This window comes from Oryzias latipes, chromosome 10, assembly GCF_053564925.1.
Source record: "Oryzias latipes strain Hd-rR chromosome 10, Olatipes_Hd-rR_3.1".
In the NCBI taxonomy this organism is placed as follows: Eukaryota; Metazoa; Chordata; class Actinopteri; order Beloniformes; family Adrianichthyidae; genus Oryzias; species Oryzias latipes.
The window spans coordinates 18,698,949-18,721,750 of NC_136246.1; the positions used below are offsets into that span (position 1 = coordinate 18,698,949).

The 22,802-nt window shown below is 41.8% G+C and overlaps 2 protein-coding genes across 10 annotated transcripts in view; one reads left to right on the forward strand and one right to left on the reverse strand.

The window, feature by feature from the left end:
• fgf18a (fibroblast growth factor 18a) overlaps positions 1 to 6,292 on the forward strand; it is a 41,860-nt gene extending 35,568 nt beyond the window's left edge. For 2 of the 6 annotated variants that reach the window (XM_078953581.1, XM_011480198.4), the window contains 4 exons: positions 2,526 to 2,565; positions 2,685 to 2,865; positions 4,464 to 4,570; positions 4,678 to 6,292. In XM_078953581.1, the coding sequence (XP_078809707.1) occupies positions 2,526 to 2,565; positions 2,685 to 2,865; positions 4,464 to 4,570; positions 4,678 to 4,950 (601 nt within the window). In that variant the 3' untranslated portion in view covers positions 4,951 to 6,292. The remainder of the gene's footprint in view (positions 1 to 2,525; positions 2,566 to 2,684; positions 2,866 to 4,463; positions 4,571 to 4,677) is intronic. The other 4 variants (XM_078953583.1, XM_011480199.4, XM_078953582.1 and 1 more) reach the window with 2 other exon arrangements.
• A 2,347-nt stretch (positions 6,293 to 8,639) lies between these two features.
• fbxw11a (F-box and WD repeat domain containing 11a) lies at positions 8,640 to 22,415 on the reverse strand. 4 transcript variants are annotated; one of them, XM_078953578.1, is made up of 14 exons: positions 21,787 to 21,963; positions 19,574 to 19,678; positions 17,682 to 17,750; positions 17,201 to 17,420; positions 16,844 to 17,030; positions 16,576 to 16,666; positions 15,166 to 15,303; positions 13,121 to 13,239; positions 11,658 to 11,907; positions 11,416 to 11,534; positions 10,630 to 10,744; positions 10,468 to 10,542; positions 9,957 to 10,121; positions 8,640 to 9,824 (listed from the first exon to the last, which is right to left on the reverse strand). In XM_078953578.1, the coding sequence occupies exons 1-13, from the start codon at positions 21,823 to 21,825 to the stop codon at positions 9,960 to 9,962; spliced, it is 1,689 nt and encodes a 562-aa protein (XP_078809704.1). In that variant the 5' UTR covers positions 21,826 to 21,963; the 3' UTR covers positions 8,640 to 9,824; positions 9,957 to 9,959. The 4 variants fall into 4 exon arrangements, with proteins under 4 accessions (XP_078809704.1, XP_020562245.1, XP_004073339.1 ...); XM_020706586.3 differs by having other exon boundaries at positions 10,468 to 10,546; positions 10,634 to 10,744; positions 21,787 to 21,961; XM_004073291.5 differs by lacking the exon at positions 19,574 to 19,678 and having other exon boundaries at positions 10,468 to 10,546; positions 10,634 to 10,744; positions 21,787 to 22,415.
• Positions 22,416 to 22,802: the final 387 nt, after the last annotated feature.

Genomic DNA, 22,802 nt, shown 5'->3' on the forward strand with positions numbered 1-22,802 from the left:
CCACTTACTCACCTAACTGCCTACATCTGTCTGCCTCTTGTTGCCCATACCCCTTATTTTCCACAGATATTTGTCCAGATAAAAAAGCAGGAATTAATAACCGTTGAAAGATGGTGCCCCTGGCAGCATTTGAAGAGGAGTACTCTCACTGTTTAGTCTGCTGGTTTTACTTCAAACCCCACCTCCACCTCCACCACCACCACCACCACGAGTCAGTCATCTCTGCTTTCAATCACCATGGCAATTTTCTGTTAAACCTTGAAAAAACTGTCAATGGGAAAAAAGTCCAAAACAGCCTCTTTACCAAAAGCCACATTTTCATGTCTAGGCACTTATACTGTTTTGACCATCGCTACATCACTGGCTCTAATGTTGGCCAAGCGCTGTTTTAAAACAAGGCCGGCTGCAGAAGATTTGAAACCTCTGCACTTTGCTGAAACCCACCGCTCCAGCCCTGGCCTACCACACTAACCACCACTACACACGGCTGAAACCACTGCTCTGTGCTGAGTCTCCCTGCAGTCCAAGCCGATGCCCAATCCGTGGTTCTGAGGCCTGCTCGCCTAACCACAGCCTCCATATGGTGGATCTGCTGCGACGCAGGTTCATGATGTCAGATGGTTACTTGTTTTGGCAGCTGTCCCAGGCGCACCATGCCTGCTCTCTCTCCATACCTCCTATCTTTACTCTCCCAGACTTTTTGCTCTGCCCTTTCTAATTCATCAATTTTTTTCTTCATTTTCTCATCCCTCCCCCCACCGCCGGTTGATCCCGTCTCCCTCTTTCCTCTCTCCTTCTCTTTCTCTCTGTGGCTGGCATAATATGGAGTGTCTGTGGTTTTTGTGGGAGCGGGGGAATCCAGTGCTGAGGCACTTTTCCTGCAGCGTCCTCTGCGGCAGTGCAGCCGTGGTGTTTTAACAGCTGAGAGTCCTCACAATGCACAGGCGCTCCGGGTTTTTCGGCTGCGCAGGCAAAAAGTGAGGGCCCGTGCTCTGCTGCATTTCCCAGGGTGTCTGCATCTATTAGGGCGAGTCAGGAGCTGACACAAGAGCCGTGCCAGGGAAATGTTGAGACAGAGAAATGTGAAGACGGATGGTGCACAAGTGATAAACTCGGAGGGTGAATGGGTTAATTAGCTTCTTACACTCGTCTTTTAGATTGCTTTTCACATTTTTATCACAAATTCTCCTCCATTGCTCCTTTTTTTTAAAGTTTGTCAACTGCATGATATTTGATGCTCTTTCTGATTCCTTGGTAGCCCTCTTTGGGTTCATCTTTTCTGACATCACCTTGCTCTGCTCCGTCCCTGTGGTGTTGTGTACCTTTCAGCCTACCTTTCCCACCCCCCACTCTGCTCCCCCAGCATGTCTTACATTATGACCAGCTGTCAGCTGCTGGCTCCTTCTGTACACACACACACATGCCCTGCACACGTCTGCACATCTGTGTGCATGCCCATGACAATGCGGAGGAGTCCCCTCACTAACCCTAAACATAAAGGAAGATTGGAGACAGACAACGATAGCGGAAAGAAAGAGCGGACCCAGAGACGGGGAGGGAAGGATAAGTTGGAGCAGGGAAAGGGAGGATCGCAAGTCGGAGAAAGAGAAGAGGCATGCAGAAAGATAGCGAACGATGAGGTGGGGAAAGACAAAATTCATAGAATTGCTTTTCAGCCCACACACTTGGTTCTGAACTTCATCAAGTCTTCAGTCACTAATTCAGAGCTGTTCAAGGACTGCCAAAGTAGATTTTGCAACACAATCACTCCCTTACTAAAGCTGTAAATAACATGTGAAACATCCAAGGTCAAGGTCTACACCTCAATTAAGCAACGTGATAGAGTGGGAAGAATTTTAATTGTAAATATAACCAGCTGCTTCTCCCAAAAATGGATCTAAAAGTTCAGCAAGATGGACAACTGATAAGAAGTAATACAAAGAGGCCCTTCTAGGATTTTCTTTGTTCAATAAATCTGCAGGCTACAACTTCACAAAGTGAATCATCTTTCCACTTGTCTCGTTAGTTTACCGTCTTGCTTATTTATAGCAAATGTAAATGTAGCTACAGACCCTTTCCAGTACACCTGTAGTCCAGCCCAGCTGTCTACATATGAAGAGCAGCCAAACCAGCCACCCCATTTCCTCAGATATTTGGACCAAAGCGTGTTCTTCTCGTCTCGGCATGTTTGCCATTCAGCTGTGCTCCAATCGGGTCATTTGGAGGCCAGATTTTGGTGTGGCAAAAGTAACGGGTCAGATGGTGGAGTTGGACAGAAAGCTGGTAGCATGACTATAAACACTGCTGTGGCTGCTATCCATCTGCCGATCCCTGGATATCTGCCTGTCTGCATGTCAAAAGTTGCAGTGCCAGCTGCACACCCAGCAGTGTGAGTAATCACCCATAAGGAAATGAGATGTTGAACAGAGGGAACGGCAGACAAAAAAGAGATGGAAATGATGGTGTCATGCCCGACTCTTCCAACATTCTGTATTTCTAAACCCATCTGTTTCTACTTTTTCCAGATGTATCCAGATGTTGCTTGTGATGTGCAATCCATTACAGGTGAGCATCGGCATGCATGACAGTGACGAGTGGCACGAGTTGTATATTGCTTTTCTCTGCATATTCAAGCGTGTTGTCAACTGTCCGCCAAATTCCGGGTGTGTTTGTGGGTGTTCCAGCAGGTGCTTGGCGTGGATGGAGTCAACTTCAGCGTGCACGTGGAGAACCAGACACAGGTGCGAGACACCATGAGTCGGAGACATCACCGAGTCTACCAGCTTTACAGCCGCACCAGTGGCAAGCATGTGCAGGTGCTGGGGCGCAGGATCAGCGCCAGAGGAGAAGACGGAGACAAATATGGTAAGACACACGTGCACCGAGAAAACCGTGCCAGTGCACGTGATGCTTACTTGCACCATCATCACACACCCTATAATGGCTACAAGTACAAAGACTTAAAGGTTGACCAAGTACATGCATGAATGGAGACAAAATCCACCCGTGCAGGCACACTCACAAAAGGCCTCACACACGGGCCTCCCCAGGCTTTGGTAGAGGGGCAGTGGAGCTTGTCTTGGGAGTACAAAGACCTCATCGACTGGCTGACTCAATGATTCACAAAAGAGAAAAGAGACAGGGAAAAAGGCCACAGTGAAGAAAATAAAAATCCCAGTGAGTAAGAGGAAGGGGAAAGGCAGGTAGAGTGTCGGCCTGAGCGTCAGAAACTCATCTCCTTCATCGATCTCCGCATTGATTTTTCATCCTGAATGTTGTCTCCTCTGGTTTTAAAACAGCAGGCTTTCTCTCCCTCGCCCTACATCCATCCTCTAACACTCACTGTGTCCATCCCCCACATCCTTGACTAACCTATGCTTAAACCTTGCCAAATCAATTGGGAGATGAAAGCCAAGCCACAAAGCTAAACAGTTCTGTATGTAGCTTCAATGTGGCTCGCATGTCACATCCTGTTCATTGATAAACAAGTGAGATCGCACATGTTGCTGCACACTTAAGACCTCAGAGGTGGAGGGATGTCTTTGGGTTTTTTCATTCTTTTTCTGGCAGGGAATCACTCCCCAAAGGTGACTGACTAACTGTTACAGCAGTGTCCTACACTTTGCTACCAGAGGGACACAAAAATGGCACGGTGGCATAGCATGGAGTCTAAGAGCAGAAGGGAGATGAGAAGAGAGTTGGGGGAAGACAGATGAAGAGGGCAAGAGGGAGGGAGGTATTGATTTCTCCTGACCCCTTTGTTGACTAAGGTCATGTAGAAACCGTTTTAGGGATTTATTTTTAAACAGGCACAAGCGCTCTCTAAAGATGTGTAGTTAGTGAAGCGGGACTGCCTGGAAGGGTGAACACACACAGTGCACCTGCACACATGCTCACACACCAACTCACAGGGGCACAAGAGCACACCCACCCGCCTTAAAACAACAGTATCACAGATACCCAGTCTAAGTGTTCTCCTGCTTCCCTCAGCCCACAGTGCTCCCTCTTCTCTCGGCTGTTATCCTGCTTTCTGTCCTGTTTTTTTTTTTTTTTTTTTTACAAGGGCCATTTGTGGTCAGGAGCCTCTCATCCATGTGTGAGATCAGACTTATCTGACAACCATCTGTTCACCCCAAGACAATTACATCTGTCTCTGATTTATTAGAGGGGTTAATAGCAACTATGAATCCTCAAACCGTGACTCAGCCTGAATGTCTTATCTGGTCTAGCAGAGCTTTTTTTTTGTTTAACATTTACTGGTAATCTGTGCTAATAAAGCAAGGTTACTTGGCCGTGTAGGAGGTCGTAAAAGTCTCTAGTTGAACAACTGTGAACAACTCAAAAGTGGGATATCTTTATCTTTCCGTTTCAGTGCTTGCCTTGTAGGAAATACAAAGCATTGAATTTCTCCAGATTTCTACGGATCTAATGTCTGTCTGTCCCTCTGTTTGTCCCTTCACAAGCCCAGCTTGTAGTGGAGGCCGATACCTTCGGTAGCCAGGTGAGAATCCGGGGGAAAGAAACCAATTTCTACCTGTGCATGAACAGCCGTGGCAAACTGGTTGGAAAGGTGAGACTGCATGAGAAAAAAATTCTACTCAGTAGAAAATTCTTCCTCCTCCATTCTCCTGACCAGCCTCCATTGTGTGCACCTGTGGTTTCTCTGCTTTTTCTCAGAAGGCCAGTAATCGAAGCGCCGACTGCGTCTTTGTGGAGAAGGTTCTAGAAAACCACTACACAGCATTAATGTCGGCGCGCTACACGGACTGGTATGTTGGGTTCAATAAAAGAGGGCGCCCTCGACCCGGCAGCCGCACGCAACCCAACCAACAGGATGGACACTTCATGAAGCGCTTCCCACCTGGGGAGCAGCCTGACCTCACCACCCCCTTCCGCTTCACCACCATCAGCAAGCGGGGCAATCGGGTCCGCGCAAACGGGCCTCGCTAGTAAAGGCTAATGCTAGCACCCACTTTCTTGTTGTCTTAAGACTTGATCTGAGCCTGTTAATGGCTAACCAAGTCATCCCTTATGTCACACATGACTGAACAACTTTTTTTTTGTTGGGACAAATATTGACCAGAAACTTGATGAATCATTCATTGGGGTTTACCTTTACATGTCGCCGAAATCGCCACTACAAGCCCCCAGTTAGTGATCATTTCTGTTCCTCTCCTGGACCAAGCGGACGATAGCTGGCCTAAAGCTTAAAGCTGAAAGGAAATGGTCTGTTTCTCTTCAAGGGCCTGAAATTGTGACAGAAAACTTGATGGCCAACCAGCAATCCGTGTTGCACAAAGGCCATCGTTTCGCAAATGCAGAATGCCAAGGTCTCCAAGACATCTTTTTCTAGACCAGCTGGACAATGTCAAGCATGGGATTACGACGGGACCACACAGAGAAAACACGCTGGGACAGACTAACTGAACAAGTGAGTGGGTGCTCAGCCAACAGATAAAAGGGAAGGAACAGAGGTGAACCCAGGGAGACGATGAGAGATAGAGTGATACAAACCAATCCAGTGGACATGTAATTGACTTTTGACATGTGACGCACTTATCTGTCTCACTGCTAAGTTAGTGGGAATGTTTCAGACTGCGGCATGAAGGCAGGATGGATAATAAAAGGAGGAATGGGAGAATAATCCAGTAAAAGTCGAGTAAGTGAATCCATAAGGCAAGGACAACAAGGACATGTATGTATTATGAGTGTGTGTTTGTGTGTGTCCGGATCATGAGGGACTCTGGATCCCCTGCATGAACCCTTGACGACTCACCGCAGGGACGGACTTTCGGAACTGGAATGTATAAAAAAACAAAACAAGCTGCACCAAAATCAGCCAGTCAATCACAGCTGAACCAAACCAGTGGCGACCAAAGACAACAGGAAACCTTCACGGTTTCGCCCGATGCCTTGCCTCCTCCCAGGACACAACAACCACAGTCCTTCTGCGTAGAAGGCGCATGCTCAACGGGGAGGATGCCTTCTCTGATTTCATCGCTATAGAAACGACCCAGGAGATGATGCTCATGCGAGATACCGTGGATACAGAGTGCTGCTACCCAGGACATTCAGTGAAACAAACCAAAGTGTCACGCATACAAACAAAAGAAAATATTTAAGGGAACAATTTATTGAAAGCTGTGTGTGAATGTGTGTGTATGTGTGTATATATATGTATATATGCACACATACTGTATATTATATATATAAAAGGAGACCCTAAATAAGCAATCTTACTATGATGCTTACTATAATTATAACTATAAAATTATTTCATTTATTTATTTCACTTCTGTGTGCAGCAGTCTCTCTCGACTCAGTAAACTTAAAAGAAATGTTTCCTGCGTCTCTTAGGTTCTTCACGTAAATCAACTGTGCAGATCCTTTTTTTTTTCCATGGGCGTACGTTTTTTTTTCTTTTATCTGATATTAGGTTGCATGATAAAAGAATAACTTGCAAAGAAAGAGGTTTACATTCAGCAAAATATTTCCTGACCCCCAGGAATGGTCTTATCAGAGCTTGGTTGCTTTTCTTTCTTGTGTAACATCAAAAAGTTAATCTGATTTGGATTCAGACAACTTGACCAAAAAGAAAAAAAAAGAAAGAAAATGAAAACAGGAGTATAAATATATTTATGAATATACATCAGCTTAAATGCAAAAAAATGTTTCGTAGGATCTTTTTTGATGAGAATGCACAAGAAATTTCCTTACTGTGTTACCAATGTCTCACTCAGTTTAACAAAACCTGTCATCAAGTTTACATACATTATAAATGAAGCTTGATTTTGATCAAGTTACTCAGATTTAACAGACACTCGTCTCTGCATGATTTCCATTTTGACAGTCAGACTTAGTGGATGTCATGAAATTAATGAAAAAGCTATAATAACTGTACAGCACCTCTGAATAAGGTGCAAACAGCAGAATGCAAAGCAAGTGTGGGAGCTCCCCGATGAAAAATGACAGCAATTTGTTGCAAGAGTTAAAAATTAGAGTCAAAGGGTTAACACTGATGGCTACGGTAAAACAAATTCAAGTTTTTTCTTTTTCCTGGTTCTTGTCAATATGCATACTGAGTGAGCATTAAAACAGCTTTTAAAATACAAAGTTAATATTTACCGAGCACACAGAGACCCTTTCAAAGGGCCTGAGCAGAGACCAACTGTCACCTCAAAAGTGTAAACCTCTGCCAGCAAGGCGCAGTATGAGGCCTCCGAGGTAAAACATGCAGTGGAGAGATAAACATTTAATAGCTGCTTCTCCTCATCTTTCTTACTCCCATCCTCCATCCCTCCCCTTCCTTTTCCTATCCTAGCAGGAGGTCAGTGAAGAGACGCCTCTGCCAAATGACCCAATCGTGTCGGCAGAGACAAACAGCTGACTCAGGAGGAAAAAAGTTTGTACCAGAGGATTTGTAGTGCTGGAAAGGGATTGTATAGAATAGACGGTTAACTGTGAAGGAAGCTGGGTATGAGATAAAGAAGAGCGAGTGGGGGTAGCAGAGTTGGGGTGAGTTGTTCATTTCTGGAACGTTGCTTCAGTTCCACTTGGGAGTGATGGAAATATTCTGTGTAGCCAAACCCAGAGTGGAAGGTGTATGGTAATCATGTCGGGGAAGGAATGCCAAATATGTGCGTGAGAACGGAGCTGTGACCTGAGAGCTGCAGGAATTATGGACCAAAATCCCACAGACCCAGAGGAAGCACACACACCCATACCCAACACATGCACACATCATATATTAATGGTGCTCCACCAAACGCAAATCCATCCCACAGAACTTGTTCCCAGAATTTGAAACATTTCTGCTTTACAGAACTTAACCCAGAAATGAGGGAAAACCAACCCCTAGACAAACCACCCCTTCTTATCCTGGAGAATACACCAATGCAGAATGTTTGGACAAATGTGGAGCAGGGCAGAGCTTTAAATTAAAATACCCCACAGATATACAAACTCATCACTCCATCCCACAAGACTATGTGATCTTCTAAAACAGGTTGTTTATAGACTTTGCTTCTCACAGTAAAATGACAAAACCTCAAAAACAGATTTGAAAGCTAGAATGGTGTGTTTATACTGACATCTGGTGATCAAAGTCGGTACTAAAAAAAAGGAACAATTCAATGTGAAGTATGTGACAAAATCTTGCGCAATTGGTTTAAAAAAAAGGCTTTTCTATAATTATTTATTTATAAAGTAGCGGGAAATGATTTGTGAATATTTAGTTTTTAAACAAAAAAAATCCTTATTTCTTCAAATATAATAAAAAAGCGTATGCATTTAATCTTGTAAAGCACACATTTTTTCTGGAGAAAGGGCCGCTTTCCTCAAGACCATTGAACATATAACCAACTGGAAAAGCCAAACACAAATGGAGAAAATTTATTATTTTGCAGCTTTTTTTCTCCTTTGTGATGAAACATTCGTATTTCTTAAAAGGCTTTCTTCATAAAAAATTTCAGAGAAATTTAATTTTTATTACTGCTTTCACCAAAATAAATTAACATATAAAACAATCTGTCAAACAGACAGCGGCTGTGTGTTAAAGGGTTGATAAAAGCCTGAATCTGTGAAACCATTATTAAAAATTAAACTCAGACAAAGATGAGAAAAGATCATAAACACTCAAGTTATAGTTGGCTCAACACTCCACCACTGTCAAGTACTTTATTCACAATAAGGTCATTTTTCTTCTTTAAAAAATCATTTTAATATACAACACAATTTTTGACAAGACAACTCAGTTTACAGCTAAAATTGAGCTCTTGAATTCCAGCTTCTCTCATAACCAAAGCAAGCACATAGATGATGGGAGGAAGATGATGTGAAAGGGACAGATGAAGAAAAGAAGGAAACAGACAGTAAGAGAGACAAAGAAGGGGACGAGAGAAGACTATGTCTAGTATGATTTTTGCACTAAGAACCAAAAATACTCAAATAAAATTAGAAAATAGAATTTAAAAAAAAAAAAAAACAGTAAGAAAGTAAGCATTAAAGAGAAAAAAAAGCAGAGGTGTACCAGGATGCGGTATCCCAGGCAACCTCACATGCATGTTTGACGCTTCTGCTTTGTTCTGCCATTTTTTTTAACCAGTCCACACAGACAAGCACACCCAGGTGTGTGCACCCTCCTAGTCCAAGCAAATGTGCATCTCTGGGGAGGAGGGGGTTGGAGAGGGCGAGCAAATAGGAATGGATAAGAAGAGAGGCAGGGAGGAGCAGGAAGGAGTGAAAGGGAAGCTCTCCTTCACTCACTCCTTCCATCACCCATCCCTTCCCTTCTATCCTAGTGCTGAGTAGAGTCTCTGTCTCCCGTGTAACAGCTCTGGTCATCCTCTGCCCAACTGTGCCACTGTGTATGCATGTGTCTGTGTAATATATATAGAAATATATATTCCACTGGAGTGGAAACCTTTTTGGCAGGAGCAGGGGTAAAAACCCGAGTAGCAGAAGCAGCTTTTAGGTTTTATCAGGGGCAAAAGAGGGGCGCTTGTGACATATATAAGGTCTACGTTAATACTGTCATTATTGTAATTTACAAAACATAAATTAGTTGCAGAAGGTGAACTTCTCCAGAGAGCTGAGTTGGTTCTTGTAGTAGGGACTCCTCGTCAGTGTTGACTGTACTATCGGGCAATGGGCACAAGCTTAAGAGTCTGTCAGAACAGGCAAGGAGGTGGAGGGGGGCTGAGTGGAAGATGGACAGAGATGAAGGAGGCAGGAAAAGAAACATGGGCTCCTTTGCACGAGGTGTGCACCCATCAACCAATCAGCCTTGGGCTTCCTCCAAGAATGGATGTGTCAAGTGGCGCCACCTAAGGGGGGGGGAGAAGAACACCAAGCTAGGTAAAAACACCAAAGCGGGCTTTTCTCGACCACACACACGTGCACAAATCTTGGATAGTGTTCAAATGTTGAAGTCTGAGCAGCCTAGTGCTGATGTATACCTGCTATCTAGATATGTACGTGTAGGTGCGTGAAGGAGACCGTCCCTCTGACTGGCCATTAGCTGAGACGTTCAGGAAGTCCCAGATCAGAATGGTGTCGTCATGAGAACTGCTGATGATCTGAAACTCATCGAACTGCAAGCGGAACACGCGGCCAGAATGCTCCTGGAAAAAAGAAAAATATTTGATTCACATGCAGCCAACTCAATCTAAGGTCCCCATAGAGTGGAACATGCTCAAAGACATTTAAATTTATTAAGTTTGTGAACTAATTTTGGTTTCACTCAAGTGTTTAGATGAAGAAAAGGCCCCAGCAAGAACAATGTCAATTAACTACTAAATATTTGATAGTTACTGAGCTTCTCCCACAGCTTTAATCAATTAGACAGCATTATGGATCAGTAAAAGCTTTTCAAAATACACTTTTGTCGTTCGAATAGTAAATAACCTGCAGTTTAAAGCAGCTGTCAGTAAGCCCCATTAGTGGCTGGAAACCATTCAATGAACTCACCACAAGTGTGCGCAGACATAAAGTGCTGGCAGGGGCACGAGGGTCCAGAGCTGCCTGCAGGTCCCACACCTTTATCTTCCTAAAAGAGAAAACACAGCAAAGAGACGGTCAGAAGACAAACAAAACAAGCTCGCACTCTGCTGGAAACTCTGGGACTGCGACTTGCCCGTCATAAGCGCCGCTGACGATCCTTTTGTTGTCGAAGCGAATGCAGCGCACCAGCTCCTCGTGGCCTTCTAGCACTCGCAAACATGCTCCGCACTCTATGTCCCATAACCTGTGACAATACAGTTAAAACGTCAGATACCGACACAGAAGTGTTCAAACATTTCCATAAACAAAGACTGTGAACATCAGGATTCATCTGGTCCCTGGTTTTTATGAAATACTATGTTCTGTTAAACTAAGGGGTTTTAAAGCATCACTGCAAGTTAAACAACTTTTTGATCCTTTGATTTTAAAGTCTCCTTAATTTTTCTCTTTTGTTTCCTTTTGAGTGGAATTGATTTGCAATTAAAATGGATTTGACCAGTTAAAAAAAAGCTAAACATATACACGCTGCAACGTTCACATTTACAGTAATGTTGTTATAAAGTGATGCTATAAAAGAGGTGGCTTGAGTGTAAATCATTGACTGTCTAAGAGACCTGAACTGAGTGACCCCCCACCCCCCATGCCTTCCAAACAGGAAGTATCTGCAGGCTCCAAGAAGCCAGAATCCCCAAACTTCTATTAAGAAATAAAACAGACAATACTCAAATCATATTTGTCAGAATAACAGTTCTTGATCTCCTACATGTGTTTACATGTTCTTGGTAATCCTAATTTTCTTTTATTATATCGTCTTTATAGCAAGTTATTCAAGTTATAAACTGGCCAGCCACTCAGTTGTCTGCATAAAGTGAATTCACAGAAATCTTTCCATCCTTTAGGGTGTGGCTCACATACCGGATTGTGTTATCAGATGAGCCGCTGACGACCAAACGATCTCTGTACTGTAGACAGGCGATGCCCCGCTTATGACCATTTAAAGTCCGCACAAACTCACATGTGCTGGTGCTCCATACCTGCAGAGGGAGCGGGAAACATGAAACTTTAAGACATAAATACAATATATGAATAAAAAACTAATTGTTCACATTTTCACAGAATATCAACAATCTCTCAGGAAAATCCCTTCATCTGCTCACTTTGATAGTACGGTCCCCTGAGGCAGACACTATATATTTGTCATCAAAGTCCACCACGTTGACAGCAGCGCGGTGTCCCACAAGGACGCGACGTAAGCTGATGTCTGTTGGCGATGCCATGTCCCAAACAGCAATGGAGCGGTCTTTGGAGCATGTGACCATCAGCCCGTTTGCGAAGCGCAGGTGAAGAACTGCCTCGTTGTGATGGATCAGCGTGTTCAGTACCTCACCTGTGGTCACCTCCCACACCCTGAAAGAAGAAAAGAAGGTTGGGAGACAAAAAAATACAGATATTAAGAAAGGTGCAAGTAGAATGCAAAGCTGAAAGAAAGAAAGAATTAACCCAAAGAATTTCAAGTTCAGAAGGAGGAATGGGAACAAAACAGTGAAGTGGGGGGAAAAGGGGAAAACAATTAGAGGATGGAGTCAGTGGGAAAGAAAAATACGATGAGGTAGCAGGAGGAGCGGCAGACAACATGACGTGGACGGGGAAACAAAAACAGGCAGAATGAACAAAGGAAAAAGGAAAACAATTGGAGACAGGGAGAAAGGTATTTTTATTGGCTTCAACATGGATCAAAACAAAAACAAACAAAAAAAAGGTCAAACTTTACACAAGTGCATGTTCCCCCAAGCCACTGAAAGCTAAATGCAAAACACACTGGAAAAGCTGACAACGACACCTCCCAAACTAAGTGCCCGCAAAGCTGTTGCTAAGGAAGTGAGGTCATTCTCCCGCTTCGGATGACTTCCAGAGAGTACGACCAAAGTGTAACCTAATGAAGGGGGTTTGTCTTGCAACAGTCAATTAATTATCATCTTTTCACATTCCAGAAACAAAGTTTGTTCCTAAATCTTTCAATTTGCAGGTGACAATAGAAAATCTCACCAAGAATTACAGCTGCAATTAAAACTGTAACACATTTGCAATTTCTATTCTGGGGGGAAAAATGGGTTCATAATCTCACTGGTAAACAAGCATATGTTGATTTGTTGTTAAAATTTAAAAAAACTTTCATTAACAGGTACTACAGTCTAACCAAACCAATTTATTTGGCATTAAAAAGGTCACTATGGTGTAAAATTTGCATGAAAAACAGTTGCTTACATGGTTTTAGAACATTTTTGGTTGTTTTTAAAGACTGCTCGATTGTGCAGCCATGTTCCTACAGAAGCCCAAAAGAGAGAAAAAGGTTTTACAGCTGTCAGTCAACAAAAGCCAGCTAGTGGGCACAAAAACCAGGACTAAAACTTTTGGGGTTTTTTGTTTATTACACCATTTTAATGCCTAGATTTCTGTTCCATAGATCATTCAAATACTTTATAAATGCAATAACTAATAAAAAACGTATCATTTGGTTGAAATACAGGATTTCAGCTGAGAATTTACTGAAATCCTTGTTTGGGCATCAGTGGCATGCTTTCACCCTAATTATTTTGCAGAAAGACGCCTCACGTCATACCTGACAGTTGAGTCAGACGAGCCGGTGACAATGACCCTCTCATCATACTGAAGACACAGCACTGAGCCTGTGTGACCCGTCAATATCTTCAGACATTCCAGCGTCTGCTTGTCCCAGATCTGAGGAGGGGGGAAAAAAAAGAAGAAAAAAAAAACAGGAGAGTGAAAAGATGAATGCAGCACAGAGGAGGTTGGAGAAGAAGGACAACGCAGAAAGAAAAAAAAGTTCAGGCTTAAGTGTTTTTTAAAAGGATACAGATTTGAGTCATACCAGGACTGGAATATTTTCACAATGTTCAAGCCCTTTTTCATGCTCCATTTCCCTACTGCTGTGCCGAGTATGTGTGTGAATGCGAGAGAACATAAGAGCCATTCAGCTCTTCCTTTGGTGTGTGTTGGCCTCTCCTGCAACAATAAGACAAATCTGCTCTTCTCCTTACCTCATCCATCTCTTCTCTAGGGTCAGACAGGTAAGTGGAACTCACAACATATCTTAAGCTAAAGCCCTTTTATCCCATAATTCATATGTGTCTGCTGGTTCACCCCTGCTACAGCAACACAGGAACACTACTCTGAGCCAGATAGAGATTCAACTCAGTGAGACGCAGAGGATTCAGGAAAAGAAAAACATTTATAATAATATATTTAGTATATGAATCTCCCTCTACAAGATACCTCTGTCATAACCAAAGTGCTAACTGGATTAACATACAGACAATCTGATGAAAAAAAAAGTCTCATAAAAGGAGATAGTTAACCCTAAATATCATTTATAGATTCCATCTCAACTGTATCTGTAGCTTTGTTAACAGAATAAACAAAAAACAATGGTTTTGAGTTTTGGAAGAACTTCTTTAAAATCCCACTCCAATCATCATAAGTGGTCTCATGTACGATTATGCCGTTTTTAGCCAAAAATCAAAAACCTGTCGTTTTCTAAGACAGTTTCTGCAGAGCAAGGTCGCCCCCTTCTCCCATCACTATAACGGAGCTTTGTTTACATGCTCTCCTGCTAGCTTACAGCCCCTCACACGCTCAACCAAGCATAAGCAGTGTAACAAAAATGGCGAGCAATATTGGGGCTATCCAGCTGTCCAGTTTTCAGCCAGATGTCAGTTCAGACAAGCAAAACAGACTTACACGGATCTAGTTGCACATTGTATTTTCTGTGGAACAAATACAATCTTTTTCAAACAGCATGTTTTCATCTGCTTCTGATTCACAACTATTTGAATAAACAAATACTCAGAAATGCAATTTGAAGCCAAATTTTCTTCATATATGTCCTCCATCATGAGAAATATGTCACAAGAACATGTTAAAAAACATTTTTTTTTTTTTTTTAAATCAGTGGATGTTTAAATAATAGCCACTCTTAGGCTATGTTCACACTGCAGGCTGAAACGACCCAATTCCGATCTTTTTGCCCCTATGTGACCTGTATCTGATCTTTTCATGACAGTCTGAACGACACAGATCAGTTTTTTTCAAATGCGACCCACACCACTTGGGTATTTGGTCCTGAATCCGATACGTATCCAATCTTTTCAAATGCGACCTCTGTCTGAACGGCCAGGCCATGTGTATCCGACCTGTACGTCATCGATTCGCTACAAAAGTTAGAATTCTGCGTTGAAGTAGGCGGAAACGAGAACATAAACATCAACCATGGCGGATGATGCTGCTGAGACCAGTCAGTGGAAGGGAAGCGGGGTCACTGATTTGATTCATATTTGGGGTGACAGCTCTATCCAGGCCAAACTCCAGGGCTCTTATCGCAACCAGGCGGTTTTTGAAAAAATTTCTAGCGAAATAGCCGAGCATGGTGTTGAAAATTTCCCGCAATTACTTTTTATTCCCTTTCCGACTGTCGTCAGAAGGCGGAATCCCTGTTCTGACCCTCAGATTCTCCGGAGCGGGTTAATAAAGAGTCAATAGCAGTTCTGCTGGGGGGAAGCCTTCTTTTATTACCATTCTCCTTCCTCCGTAACACACAACATGATCAGACTTATAACAATGGTCAATTTTAATGACACACATACATACCTTGATAGAGTTGTCCCTAAGGCCACTGATGATCTTCTCATCATCATATTGGAGACAGTAAACCCCTTTACTGTTTTCTGAGCGACACTGAATCCTCTGCAAGTTGTGTCTGCCACACCGCCAATTTGCCTCAATAGTCTGTAAAAGAGGAATAATTGGCCTTTAGGTGTTTATTTTTCTGAGAAAGAAGTTAACAACATAAACAAGTGAAAAACCTCAAACAAAAAACTGAATGAGAGGCTTAGTAAAACTGATAAAGAAATGAACATATTAGCATAAAACCACTAGACAACGACACTTTATTAATCGAGTTGTTTCAGAGGAGTTGAAGTCCTAGATGTTATACAAACATTTAACTGTTCAAATCTGACGTTCAAAAGTGCAAAGGCAGTTTTCATGACACAGGAAGGAGTTTCTAGAGCTGGCTGAAATGGTGCGAGCTCCAGAAAAACATGGGGGGTGGGGGGGGGGGGGGGTAGTGGATAGAGAATCTGTCCCTGCGAGCTTAGGAAAGCTGCAGACTCATCTGCGCCTCTGTGTGCTGCTCCATCTGGAGTTTGACAGGGCGCAGAGGCACATCTACCTAAAGTGCCACAGTTGTGCAGAGCTGGGAGAGAAGAGCGCTGGAGGAGGAAACAGCTCTTCACTTGGAGAATGGTGCAATGTCAGTCTCTCAGGGAGAAGGAGAGGCTTTTTCTGGCTTTTGGTGTGGTAAGAAGTGTTCCTTCAACTTTTAGCAGATAACCCATATATATGGTTCTGAAAAGCTGTTTCATGATGCATCTCAGGAGCGTGGAGAAACAGAAAAGACCTCGCTCAAAGAAATCTATTTAAAAAAAAAAAAAAACACAGCATTTTCCACTTATCCAAGGATCAAAAATATGTCAAGCTAGTCATGTCAGAAATGTGTTTTCTAGCATTTGATAATGCATCTAACATACATTTTACAGAAATATAGAAGCATTGTGTGAAGCCTAACCCCACTCCCTAAATTGAGATTCTATTCGAATTATTTTAGGGTCATTTCCAACTGCATGCCTTTAAGTGGCAGTGCAGGTCTAGATAGTTCAAAGTAATCTGTCAACAATACTCAGCTGTTGCTAAGAAGCATGGCATAAAAGACTGCTGTTCATTTGCCAATTTCCAGCTGTATACTAGTATCCTGCTCTAATTTAATTGGCTCAGTTATACCCCCCCACTAATCTCCTGCCATTTACACATCCTTTCAAACACTTTATTTTGATATTCTCCATGTTTCCCTTAAATATTGAGCTGAATAAAACTAAACCAGTTTGAAAGTTATTTAGCTTTAAAAACAAACCAGTTTTCTTTAGTTGTATTTAGATTGTCTTTTTTCTTTTACACTATCACTTTTTCTTTCAATAAAATCTAAGCAAAAACACCACATACCTCTATGTCTTGGATGATCTTAGGATAAAGGGAGTGATAGTAGGAGTTAGGCGGGATTTCTGCTGTGCGATTTTTGAAAAGGTATTTCTCCCTGGAAGCAAGAAAAACAAACAAATGATGAGTCGTCTTTCCTGTGGGATTTTTTTTCCTCAAGCACACATTTAAAAACAACAACACATCACAGCATTTTCAGTGAATTTAAAAAAAAAAAACTTAAAATCTTTGTGTTTTACTAATTAAAAAAATGGGTATGAGGGATAATCCTCACCACTGGTGTCTCTCAGACAGGCCTTTCCATAGCGGGTCGGTCCGGACCATACGTTCAATGAGCTTCTTCCACAGCATACCTTCCGATATGACTCTCTGCCACTCTTTACACACTAGTTCTGCAGCACACAAGGAGCGTGCATCCAAAAAAGACAGGATGTTCTCTGCTATGTGATCCAAACCTTGAGCTAAACAATGAAAGACAAAAAATAGAATAAAATACACATTTTCACAGCAATACTTGGAGGATTTTAAACAATGTTGAATCTTCTCAGCCACAGGCATAAACTGCTTTGCCTTTATGGCATACAGATTAGATTTACAAGATAACCAAATGGGCATTTCTTAGCAGTGGTACCTGGCAATGCAGTGATGAAGTCCCTCTGCAGCATGGGTTTGAGGTAGGAGTTGATGTGGCCGTGCTGGTAGTGGCACATACGGGAAATCAGACGCTCTACAAACTCCACCTGGTCGGCCTCAGACCACTGGTCAAAGAGGGCGATGCAGTGTTCCTTTTCTTTCTCATAGTTCCCTTCTGACGGACGTTTACGCGAACTCACGACAGGGCCATTAGTAAACTGTAAAGATAAGAGGCAGGTTCTTAAAATCTTTATTTCTCTTAGATGGACATTTGTTTTTCAAAAGTCTATTTCAGACACAAATGTTGATGTCATTTTTGGAGGAGTTAAAATTAACTATATTATCAGCTAGTGATCTTAAACTGCAACATTTATTCATATGTACTGATATTTTATATAATCTAGCAACAGCTTCCCTTAAAACAAATGCGGATTTCAGTTTCATGGGTTTGATTTATCTGAGAATAAATAAAAACATACTTTGAGAACAGTGTTCTTCTTTGGTGACAGATCATCCACGGGGGTCTGCGATTCCATCCCTGATGTGTTCTACAGAAAAGGAACAAGACAGAGAAGGCACAGGTTAAGTTCTCCTCCCTTTCGACCGACAGAAAGGAATTTCAAAAGCCAGGGCCACAGTTCAGACAGCAGCTGACAAAAGAAGGCCTACAATAACAGCCAAAGGAAGGTAAACCATCGAGAATTCTGAAGCGTGCGCGCACAAACAGCCGTGCATACACACACAAATATGGAGTTAAATAAAGACTCAACAAAAGGAATTTATCTGCTTGTCTGTCTGTGATGTGGGCTAAGTAGTCTGGACAGGAAATTAAAGAGCAAAATCTTGGGCACTTCACTGGCACCAGCTCAGGTATGACTGCAATAAAACAGATTGTGGTGATACATCAAACACAAAGGGAAGGATTATTACATTTCTTCAGTAACTAAGATATACCATTTTCTGGAATCTTAAAGAAAAGATGCTACATATGAGAACAATTTGAACGTAAACTTAAATAATCACAAATATTTAACTTTTCACCAAGAAAACTTGACATTTATAGTAAATCCTTGGTTCTGTAAAGAAAAGAAACTAAAACAATAGTACACCAGAACCACAATGCCCATAACATGTATACAGTGTCACAATCAAACAGTAAACCTAGTCTCAGGCTATAGCAGTTTACAAGTTTCAGCTTTCACTGAAAACAAGTTCAACATTATCAATTGGATAAATTCTTACACAACCCACAGCTGTATTTTCTTAGTATTTGAATGTTCGTGTACTCTAGTACAAAGAGTAGAAAAACTGCAGTATACAAACATCACCAAAAAAAAAGAAAAAAAAATTCACTGGAAAAGGAGACTATGCAAATTTGGAATTTTCTAATTATTAATTCTCCAATTCCGTCCGATAGTCTGGTAAACAAAATACAACATTCAATATTAATGTATTTTGCTACATACATTTCTGTGGATGGTGAACTGGTCCAGGTGACTTACAAAAGAATTATATCATTCTAAATGGGTCAACTAAAATAACTTTATTAGAAAACCACTAAACATATCTGGTGTTTAAATATTAAATAATTCTTTAATTTGGAAATCCAAATAAATATTTTTTTTATGTTTATGCACAGATATAAATCAATGACTATCTGGAGATAAAATCACAGATCGGTGGCTACTGCAAATACAGCTGTGCAAACAGATGGTATAAAAATCACAACCAAAGCAGACATTTTAAAAAGCCACAAAAGTTCTTGCAGGTGTTGATGATCATGCAGAGCAGCAAACAAGAAGGGAAACATAAAAAAAAAGAAAAGAAGAAAGGCTAGGTGGGGCCAAACAGGCAGGCAAGCAAGCATGTGGCCTCTCAGAGATCAACCCCCGCCTCCCCAACCTCGGTTCTCACATCTCCAGGTAGAAGGGCAAAGAATGCTACTCCTGAATCCATGAGTTTTCTCTGGTACATCCTGCATACTTCTTCTATTGTCAAGAGTACTTCCCACTCTTTCCAAAACTGAAAGTTTCTTACTTATCACATGTGTGCAACACTTGACATGGTACAGGCACTGAAAACTCTAGAGCTGAATTTTAAAAAGATGTCATTTGTACACCTCCAATTCTAGCACAAAAAACTTCAGAATATACCAGAGAAGAACCCAAACAGCTGAGCGCTTCCAACAGAGAAGAAAGGACAACAGAAGGTGAGGAGGAAGAAAGATGAGGTGGGGGTGAGTGAGTGTCATTTTGCAACAAGGTGGTATGAGGTGTTGTCTAGAGAGGGCAAACAAAAGTGAAGGGTGATGAGATGACACGGGAGGGAAGGAAAAGGAGGAGCAGCAGAATTAAGAGGAGAGAGGCAGAACCTGGTTGTGAGCCCGGGTGGAGGGGATGCTCTGCAGGCACCTGAGTGCACACAAACTCTCAGCCACCGAGGAGCAGCCCAGCCAGAGAGAGCGAGGCACAGAGCACTGTGTGAAAGAGAGAGGAGGGGAGAAAGGGAGGAGAACCAAGTGGACAGGGTGAAGGAAGAGAAAGGGGGAAAAGCGAAAGAACAAAGATGTAGAGGTAAAGAAAAAAAAGAGGTAATGGGGGGATTGGGGGGAGAAGTAACCAAAAGAGTGAAGTAATGAATCATTGAATGTAAGTGGTGTAGAGTTGGTTGGGAAAGGAGATGTGGAGTGTGGTTTTGTGCAATACAAAATAAATGGATAAATAAGATTCAATTTGAAATTGAGAGGAGGCAAATGTGTAACCATCAAAGATAAGAGAGAAGAAGAGGAGGGGGAAGTGGGGGATAGTGAGGGGAAAAACCAGTATTAGAGCTACACACATTGGCACAGTGAGCGCAGGAACACACACCCCTTCACGTTCAAGAAAAAGACTGATAAACATACACACAAAAGCATTATTACACATAGCCTGTGTGAGGACAGGTAGAGGAGAGGGAGGGGCAATGGAATTGGCACTTCTTTCCCCAATTCTTTTGGGTTTTTTTGACAGGAACCCCACTCACTGTTCTCCCATCCCCACTCTCATGAGTGGTTAGCGAGTAACACACACAAAAAGAAAACAATAAATAAATATGACAACAGAAAACAAAGACACAACCCACAGGGAACAGTTGTGATACTTTCAGTCATCAAAGTGTAAAAGTTGTGTATATAAACTCACATTAAAGTGGTAATAAGCAAAAGGAAAGAGTGGGACAAAAACTGTTTTAAGTCTTTTGATTTTAGATTTTCACTTCTATGTTTTAACCATACTCAGTTAGGGGTAGATTAACGTTCATACAGTTCATTTAATCGACTAATTTAGGCCCCCCCGCAATGGTTTAAGGACACATTGGATGAACTAAAAGTATACTGGACATTTTTTTCCTCAGGAGCCCGTGGAAAAGAAGTAGGTTCATGTTCCAAATTTACAAATAGGTTAAAAAAAGATTTTAGTATTTAGTCCCGAAATTCCACAACTTAAACATTTTACTTCAGTTGACACAGTCAGATAGGAATTCTTAGACAGTTGAGCAACATTTTAGATGTAAGAAACTAATAATTGATGTTTTTCCAGATATTTTATGGAAGTTGTAGTTTGTAAACACGTATAACCAGTGAATTAAAAGTTTTTGTGATTCATTTGACCCCGGCGAATGTTAACTTTTAGTAAGCTAACATTAGCCTACTTAGCTTGTTTCCTCGGATAGCCTCGGAAATATAGAAAGGGGGGGGGGACTGTTTAAAACTAAGCGAAACTAAAAACATCTAAATAGTGAACATACAGAATGGAAGTATTATTCTCTGGTTATAAAAGAGCACCCAGCAATTGGCAACATTTCAGTAAAAAATGGAATACGGGAAATGTGCCTAAGCAACTTAGCACGCTAACTGTTAGGCTAACGCTAGCTCACTAATCGTGACATCGCTGTCTGTGTGAATGAAAAAGCGACACTTCCTTCTACGCACTTAAGAAATATAAACATTCAATCAACACATCGGTAAAAAGTATTTTACGTCTAGTCTTTGAATAAAGACGTAATTTTAGGTTGACCCCACATCTGTTAATACGTCTGATGTCAAGTCCTCAAATCATGTATTATACAATAGTTTTTTCGTAAATTTACATAGTTGATCGACTCATAGCCAATGTTAGCAGGATAGCTAGCTACACATGACGGGGCCCAGTTTAAAGTGGCGCAGCGTCACCGCAGTAAACGCTACCCCAAGAAGAACCATCGGCTGCCTTCGCCCGACGACCAACCCTTTCCTCCATTACATTTACCTCATATTTCTTTGCCAATTTTTACCCCCAAATTAAAACGAAGACTTGTTTAACGATTTACGGGAGTAGCTTTCGTTCACATTTGGACAGTGTGTTCAACATTCTGAGCAAAATACAATACTGATATTTTCAGGCCCTCCCTCTCATTTCAAGTCCCCCCCACCCCGCTCCTTTCTCCTCCACCTCTCCCGACAAGCCGCTTCAGCTCATTCCTGTCGTCGAAAACGGTACTTTCGCCACAGTAAACGATAGAAAGCGATACTTGTGGGTGTCCATAATAGCCCGGAAAAAACGTACTTACCATCAGTTCCACCGTTTTGTCCTCCATCTCCGGCTCCATGTTAACGATCCCCCCCGAAACTCGCTATGAAAATGGAAACCCAGCCCTGCGTCGGCGGCCCACAATTCCAGAGACGTCATTCACTTCACACAGCCACCGAGCTTTGGTAGGGCAGTGTCAAAAGAGTGAGTGGGGGGATGGGAACGCCCATGTAAAAAAGGAGAGCGTTTATTGGACAGATTTTGTCCAAGGAGGCGTAGTTTAAACAGTTTGCTTTTTATTGATTGGCTCACAGTGCTACCAAGGCTTTCGCCGCGTGACTCCCACAAACAAAAAGGAAAATGGAGAAAATGCTGTTGCTATCCTAAAGAGGAACACGCCGAGGTAAAATCAATCATCCGCATTGCATTGTTAGAATGCTACACTGTGGCCACTGGAATTTACTACCGTTGATAGGTGTATACCTCACCTAATGCATCCCAAAGCAAAAAGATAAACGTAACTACTATCCATTAAATATAGTATTTCATTTTTAAGGCATATTTTCAGCACATTCTATTCCCAAAATGCTTTTGAGAGTTTGTCAAGCGGATAAAAAAGTGATAGGAAAAATAGCTATTATTACTCATTGACTGCCAATACGTCTGCTCTCTCTGTAACCCTCCCACCATTAAAGTTTATTTTGGTCTTTAACACCAACATGAATTTTTGTAAATGCTATGACTTAAAAAAAATGTGTTGGGTTCTTTTACAACCATATTTTCAAAATTTTAGTTTTCCTAATATTTAAGTTTTGGTTTTAGAAATACACAATGTTAAAACATGTAAAATATGTCATCAATTGTGACCAATCATTTTATTAACACCGGGTATGAAAAATAATAAAATGTTACGATTTAACACATTTCATAAATGCAGCCACTGAATTAAAATCCAATTTGTTTTAAAAAAAAATACCCCCCCCCCTCCCCAAACATTTTCATTTTGTTCTACTAAATGGCACTTGTGAAGGTTTGGGGTTTTATCACTTATCCCAT